Raw genomic sequence first — 8,207 nt, 5'->3', positions numbered from 1 at the left:
GGAAGAGAAGAGAAGAAAACATGGGATATGGATAGAATGAGAAAAAAAGACTTTGATAGAAAATGTTGCAGACTTTTATTGTATGATTTATCATAATCATCTTTTAAATTACTCTGCAACTGTGATTGCCACCACTTAACCGAAATCACAACTCCAAAAATGATGTATAACCTTACTCTTTTAGATAGGTCCTATACAAAGACAATTTTTAAGATCAACACATACATAGGTCCGGCACTTCTATGTGTAGATATTCTGCATTTAAACACACTGCAATGAAAGAAAAGTCTTCACTTCATTTCTTTCATCAGAAAGGATCTTGAAAACTGATACAAAATTGTTTTTTCTCAAGTAGGAGTCAGAAAAAACAGAAAAGAAGTAACAAAAGAAAAAGAAGAAAAAAACCAAACACATAATCAATTTATCATATCTGAGTTTTGAGATGCAAGAGAAACTGATTAGACTAAATTAGCATAACACCAAGAAGAGGGACCTCCCAACCTTCCACCCACCTTCCTATGATGATGACAACATAGGATGCTGTTATGTCCCTCTGAAGACTTATTTCCAAAACCAATGTGCCCCTTCCATCCCAAGCATCCTCATTTTTTCTCAATTTTCCCTTCTTTGGATTCTGTTCATCTCTGAACACAACTTCACAAGTGGTGGTTGGTGTGAACCAGGAATCAAACCCTGACCTGACACTCCCAAGAAGAACCTTATTGATTGAATTAAAATGACATCCCAGATCATCATGATTGACTATACTTATACATACAAAATACTTTATTCGCACCCGATTTCCACTCACACCGAGGCGTAGATAAGAAGGAAGAAAAAAGAGAGAAATGATAGCGGTCATTACATGAAATGAATCAAAACCATTATTCTCTTCTTGTTTGATTTATGAAAAGATAAAAATATTTAATATAGCAATAATTAAGATGAAAACAAAGCAAGAGCATAATGATAATAATAAAGAGAGGGCCTTACCCTTATACTCTTACTCTTACCATTTGATGGTAAGATTAAGAAAAGCTACTTTTACAATTAGACCAAGCTATGTACCTTGTTGGTGCAATTCAATTCTCTCTCAATCTAACAAATCATCATCAACAATAATTCAAGATTTCAAGTAGTAGTAGTAGCTGACCCTGAAACTCTAGGTGAAGACAGAGGAAACAGAGGCAAAAGCTGAGGCTCTGAGTCTCTAGGAGTTGAAACTGGAGATGGATGCAAATAGAAACCCTTTTCAGCAATCGCTTTATCTTCCTCTGATGATGAAGAGTTTCCCAAAGCGTCATCGTTTAACGGCGTGACAGGGCTGAGAGTGAGGGAAGGGAAATCCAGCAAGCTCGGCGAGAGAAGCTCCGCCGCCTGGCGTGGAGAGAACGCGGCGGAGGAGGAAGAGAAATTTGGCATCATGGTGTTGAGGATGAGATTGTTCTTCAGGCTGTTCCTCCTCTCGTAGAGCTTGAATCCTTGCTTCTTAATGGGTGCTGTTTTGATGGGTGGGATGTTGAAGTTTCTGGTTGATGATGGTGGTGGAAATGGATCTTGTGGCGGTGGTGGTGGTTTTGTGGCGGTTTCTGTTGATGAGCCTGTTAGCATCTGAACTACATGTTTGAAAGTGGTGGTGTCAGCTTGAACAAAAGTGGTGGGGTAAGGGTTGTTGGAATCAGATCTGGGAAGAGTTTTTGGAGTGTGAGGTGAAGTAGGGATTTGGATTTGGGAAATGGAGTTGCTGTTGCTGCTGCTCATGCAGTTGTTGTTGTTGTAGTTGTTGTTGTTGCTAGCATTGCTTCTTGGAGATGGAGAGTTCATAGGAGATGATGAAGATGATTGGTTTTGGTTTTGGTTTTGGTTTGAGTTGATCTCTCTGTTGTCTTGAATATGTTGAAGCCTAGAGCAGATTTCCATTGATTTCACCAAAACCAAGTAAGAGAGAGAGGGGGGAAACAGAAAAAGGGTTAAGGGTGGTTGTTAGTTTGGGTGCAGATTGGACAAGAAATAATAATGTGAAAGAGTGAAAAACAAGGCTTTTTGTGAGGAAAGAATGAGGAGGGTTACTTGCTTATGGTGCCAGTGTTTTGTTTTTTTTCTGACTCTCTCTCTGCTTTCTTTATACTCTTTTGGTGGTTCTTCCTCTCTTGTTTTTTAATACTATTCAAACTTTTCTTTGTTGAAAACTGAAATGTTTTGGTGGGGCTTGGGTGGTTGGCTGGAGAGAGAGAGAAAATGGCTTCAATGGTTTTGAGATTTTATAAAGACAGAAAATAAAGGGAATTGGGAAAATTGGGAATTTTTGGCAATGAGCATCTGTACCCACACCACTGTCAATTGGCATAGTTATCTTTATACTTGTGGCATTGACTTCAGAGCCTAGCTACAGAGACAGCTGATGATGTGATGGGATGGGATTGAGGATGATGAGTGATAGATAGTAGATACAAGGTACATCAGCACACCCATTCATTCTAAGATGAGTGGTCTTGTTTTTATTTTGAAATTTGAATAATGTTTTATAGACACTTCATACACACTACTTAGTAAAATTAAAAGAAAAATATGATATGAAATATTTTAGGTGTTTTTTAAGATACCTTAAGTCAGATTAAGGTGTGATATCCAAAATGAATTAGTTCAATAATAAAGCCTCATGTATCGATTAAAATTTTGATTTTCTTCTATCATAGTTATGCAATGTTTCATTCTTAGGAGCGTGAGATATGCGAGTTGTGTTTTTTGAATTTTGTTCATCAATTAACCATGATCATTTTACGCGCATCTCTATCATCATCATTCGTTTCCACCACTCGTTCATTTTTCATTAAAAAATAAATTTCATGAGATAAATTTAATGGACAAGTGAAGTAAAATCTAAAGATATAGTATTTACCTTGAATAACATAATAATAATCTATTAAATTACTTAATCTGGGTACCACAAGTTGTTTGTTAGAGGGAAGAGAGAGTTATGAGCGATGGGTGGGGGCCACCCTTGTTTGGTCGTCCAATACCATAGATAATTTAGTTTTACTAAATTGTCTTCTACCCCGTTCCATTCTTTCCCTTTTGCCCTTGTCAAAAGAAAAATCCCCTTCTCTCCTCCTCCATCATCACCCCCTTCTTCTTAAAACTCTGCCTGCTTCAGATTGAGAAACCACTCTAATGCAGATCCAGAACCCACTATTTTTCATGCGACATCATGTACTCACTCATGTGGATATGATTTGGAGGATATTCAACCCAAGATGAACTTTCATAACTAATTAGAATAATATGTGAAGTTGAATTTCGAAGAATTTCAGAGTAACAAACAACAAGAATATGAAGAAGATCACTGTGTGTTTTGCTTCAAATGTGAGAGAGAAAAACATGATTTGCTTTAGATCTGGAGAGAAAACCACGGCTTGTGTTAAACCTGAGAAACATTTGGAGAGAGAAGCACAACTTACTTCAGATCTAAGAAGTATTTGGAGAGAGAAGCATTTGGAACCGCACGATTTGCATTAGATCAAAACCGTAGTTGCAACCATCTCCATTTCTTAGCCTACACGTTGCCACTGGATCATCAAATCTTCAAACCCAACAACTGTCTCAACCAAACCAAGAACCACCGCATGCGACCATAGCTCACTGTTGAAGGGGTCAAGGTTGAGGTCAAATAGGAAAACATGTGGGTTGGATTGAAACTTCAAAGAACTGTGCCATGGATATCAAGTTTGAAGCTATTCTCACTTTTAGGTCTTTGGAAAGAGAAAGAGTTATGATACAATCACACCTCTCACCTCTTTTTCACCTTTAGTTTCTATTTATTTATTTCTTCTCTATCAATTAAATCATCTATTACATCTTTACTTTCTCTTTCTTTTCTATTTATCTGTCTCCTCCTCTACCTCTTTCCACCTCTACTTTAAGGCGTGAACCAAACATTATTCAAAAGGGAAAGCAGGGAATGACATTTTTTAAAAATTGAAGTATAATTAAAGGCAGTTTCGTAATTTGCCTAAAAAAATTAAAGGATGTATTGGTGTTCTTTAAATACAAATGCATCGTAGCCAATAAAAATGAGAGAAGTTAAGTGACTTATATATGAATGAAAAATTATTTTAAAAAGTTTAACGATGAATTTTAACATTTTTTATTACATTGAAAAGATGAACTACATCCTTAAGGGATTGATCCCTGTACCTCCCTCACTCCAACTTACATGTCTTTAACTCTTACCACTTGAGCTATCATTGAGAAACAATTCAAACACATTTACAAAGCCCGAAAAAACTAAAATGATAGAAAAAAATGTAAAACAAGAAGATGACGTCAATTATAGAAGGTTCAAAGTATGAAAACTGTTCTTTTTTTTTGTGAAATTTTTATAGTCAAGCTTTCATTATAATTTAATAGATGTTCAAATGGTTTTTTCCTTTTATCTCTTTAATTTTATTTTAAATGATAATTAGCACACTAATCCATCAAATGTAAGAATACTTGGGCTATACTAAAAGCCACCTGAGAAAAACGCCTGTACTAAGCAACTTCTTCAAGTAAGAAGTGAGTCGATCAAAGTTTTGCTTTTGATTAAGATCAGGATCGGCCCTGGGCCTGTGCAGGCAGACCTACAGCCCAGGGGCCCCAAAAAAAAATCCCAGTAAACTTTCCTTAAAAAAATATTTAGTAATTGCATTCAAGACCAGTTATGTACTTCTGTATTTAAGAGCTTAATTAGCATTGGAATGTGGAAGGTTTTTTTGGGTTCTTCTATTAATTCACTAGATCAGTGAATATGAATTGTTGAACTAATTATTTGCCCAGGACCTTCAAAATGTTGAGACCGACCCTGATTAAGATGATTTGACACCTTATTTTTACTCACACCTAGAGTTATAGAAAATAAAAAAAATATGATGTATGAAATAATAAGAAAAAAAAGATTAATAAGAATAAAAAATATGCGAAAATTGAAATGAGAAAAAAAAAATAGTGTGAATGACTAAAAACCGTACCCTTTTTGTTTTTGATTGTCTATGAGCCAGCAAGACAAGTATTTAGACATATCTTATCTCAATTTATGTGGTAAGTCAAGAGTTGTCACAATTTGGAGACATGTTTTGGTGCGCGAATGCGATTGAATGTAATTGGCAAACCGAACAGGTTGTTTCTGTTTTACCGTACAATCAAAATATGAGTTAAACATATATACTTAACATTTGCATTTTCTTTTATCAATTTTATCATTAAAAACAATTTTATTAATTAAATTTTAAATTTGAAAATATCAAATTGTTAGAAAATAACACAGCTGAAAAAGTAAAATAAACTAGGAACGCAATCAACAACACAATAATATAACGTGGAAACTCCAAAATTGAAGAAAAAACCACGGCTGTTATCAAAACCGACAACAAGAGAATAAACATTATGTGAAAATTGTTACAACACATAGACTTTACTTTCAACCACCCCATGACCCCAGTACACCCACACTCTCCAAAGTAAATATTTGAAGCCGGTGGTTGAAGGTGAACTTATATTCTTATCCCTTATCACTTTACTTTTCAGCATTTTAATTTTTTGTTATAGTTCATTTCATTATAAAGTCTATGATTACGCTTTCGTTACGTTTGAACTTTTAGTTTGCGTTTTTAAATTGATTATTTTGTTGCAAACCTAATTCACCCCCTAGGTTGCTATCTTAGTGTTTAAAAAATCATCTTTTAGCTCTTATAGTTTTTTAGTTTAAAAAATGGAAATTGAGAATTGTTTTCAAAAAAAATTTTGAAAACAAAAAGTTTTTAAAAATAGGAAACTGTTTTCAAAAACTATAATCAAACAGACCTTAAAATACTCTTATTGAAAAGTAACTTATCCAAACTACCCACCACCCTACCTCACATCTATCCTCATCCTTCCTCATTCTACCCTCACCCACACCAACCTTACCCATCTTTATACTCATTTCCATACTCATCCCCTTCTTCTTTGTTGCGATTCCTCGACGCTGTCATCATCACCCAGCACGTCGTCGTGGTCGTTCCACTCGAAGGTACTAAGTTGTCGTTTCTGATTAGTTTCTATGTTGCAACTAAACACACTTTAAATTGTGTCTTTTGTCGCAGTTTAAAGTGCCTTGCTATCGTAATTTAAGCTATATAGTTGGCGCAGCTTAAACTACATCACTTACGCGCTTTAAAACGCATGACAGAAAAACACTTCAAAGTGTGACAGAAACGCACATTAAAGTGCATTTTGTTGCAGATTGCGACAGATAGCAGATTGTTGAGTTTGTTTTTATCTCTGTTTTTTCATTGTAGAAGCTATTACCATTAGTTCAATTAAGTCATATGAAGTTGATAAGCCCAATAAGACATCACCTTTGAAGTTAGTAAAGGTAGGGGATGCACCCATAAGCCCATTTTTGTGGACTATACAGAGGCATTCACTATAGATAAGGTAGCTTTTTGTTTATGTTGATTATTATTTTATTGTTAAGTGACCTTATAATAACCAATATCTCTGTGTTTCCAGGTTTTTGCATCCCGGGATGAGGTTTTTAACTGGATTGTGAATGTTGGAAAGGAAATAGGTTATGTGGTTTTTAGTGCGAGGTCTGACTACGGGAGCCTTACAAGAAAGAAATTTCGAACATTAGGTGGAGCGAAGTGGAAAATAATAGACGTACAAGATAGTCTTGTAGCTCCACGAGAACTAGAAAGTGTGAGTGTCCTTTTAAGCTAAGAGTGAGACTTAAGAAGGAGGACATAGGTTGGAGGGTGAAAGTGCTATATGGAATGCACAATCACAAGAGATCGAAAATGTTTCTTGAGCATGCATATGTCGGTCGTCTATCAAGTGAAGAAAAGACCATGTTTGGTCACATGGTTGATGACAATAAGGTTAAGCCAGTAACATGTTGCTCACATTGAAGAATTCTAATATTTGATAATCTTACCACCACCAGACAAGCATACAATGAATGTATGTCATACATTAAGTCCAAGCAGGGTCCGTTAACAAAAATACAACACTTGATGAAGTTGTTGGAGCAAGAAAAGTATACACATTGATCCAAGCCTAAAGAGTGATCAATTGTGGTTAGATCTTTATTATGGGCACATCTTGCTACAATTCAATTGTTTAATCAATTCCCCGTTATTATGTTGATTGAAGTACCTATAACACCAACAAGTATAAGATACATTTGCTAGAGATGGTAGATATGACATCTACTAACATGACATTAAGTATAACTTTTTCGTACCTATCCAATGAGCGTGAACCTGGGGTGACATGGACTTGATAAATGTAGAGGGCTGATACTTAAAGATGATGATTTGCTAAAGGTAATTCTAACTAATAAGGACAATGCTTTGCTAAACGCCCTTGAAGTGATCTTCCTATATGTACACATCTGCTATGTCAATTCCACATTGCGAAGAATGTGAAGGCAAGGTGCAAGCTGACTATCAAACCCAAAGAGTTGTGGGACGAAATCGGTGACGCATGGAGTAATGTAATGCATTATGCATCTGTCGCTAAGTTTACTGCTAATTTGAAATTTATGTGCTCACTTTGTGGTGATTCATCTGAGTTTATGTAGTACATCAACAGTACTTGGTTATCGCATAAACACATTTGTGAAGTATGCGATTGATTCATTTATACATTTATGGAACACAACAACGAAAAGGTACTGTATTTTCCTTTGCAAATTATTTCAAGCAATTTTTATTTTTATTAATGTTAATTATATCTGTTTACATTGCACCGGGTTGATGGTGCACATGCAACGTTAAAATTGTGTCTTAAAGATAACAAAGGAGACTTGTGCGTAGCTAAAAATGTCATACATAGGTGCACAAATTGTTTGTGTCCATGTAATTGGATCTTTATTTTCATAATGTTTGTTTTGAGACAGATTGTTTGCAGCTCTTTAAGTTTTGGAATTGTGCCTCATGTAGATCTTCCTATCTATAGACAATTATTACATATTGTTGTGACTTTTCTCTATCCTTTGATTTTGTTGTTCTTTCTTTTGTTGGTAGAAGTGATAATTGTGCCCCAAATCTCCTTGCTATCACTTTATTTAGTTTAAGAGACAAAGAAAGAAGAAGGAAAAAGAATTGAGAAAAGATGACTATAAAGAAAGATGTGCGAAATATAGTAGATTTTGTAAGTTGTTTCATATGATAGAAAGAGAAGATAAA

At 35.2% G+C, this 8,207-nt stretch overlaps 1 protein-coding gene across 1 annotated transcript; it reads right to left on the bottom strand.

Moving 5' to 3' along the window:
• Window positions 1-945: 945 nt before the first annotated feature.
• On the bottom strand, window positions 946-2,278 carry LOC130748040 (VQ motif-containing protein 4-like). Its single transcript, XM_057601127.1, has one exon. It carries the CDS (start codon window positions 1,918-1,920, stop codon window positions 1,132-1,134), a length of 789 nt encoding a protein of 262 aa, XP_057457110.1. The 5' UTR covers window positions 1,921-2,278; the 3' UTR covers window positions 946-1,131.
• Between the last annotated feature and the right edge of the window lie 5,929 nt (window positions 2,279-8,207).

This window comes from Lotus japonicus, chromosome 3 (assembly GCF_012489685.1).
Source record: "Lotus japonicus ecotype B-129 chromosome 3, LjGifu_v1.2".
NCBI lineage: Eukaryota > Viridiplantae > Streptophyta > Magnoliopsida > Fabales > Fabaceae > Lotus > Lotus japonicus.
Note: the sequence above shows the minus strand (reverse complement) of the source record. Positions and strands in the feature narration are given on the sequence as shown.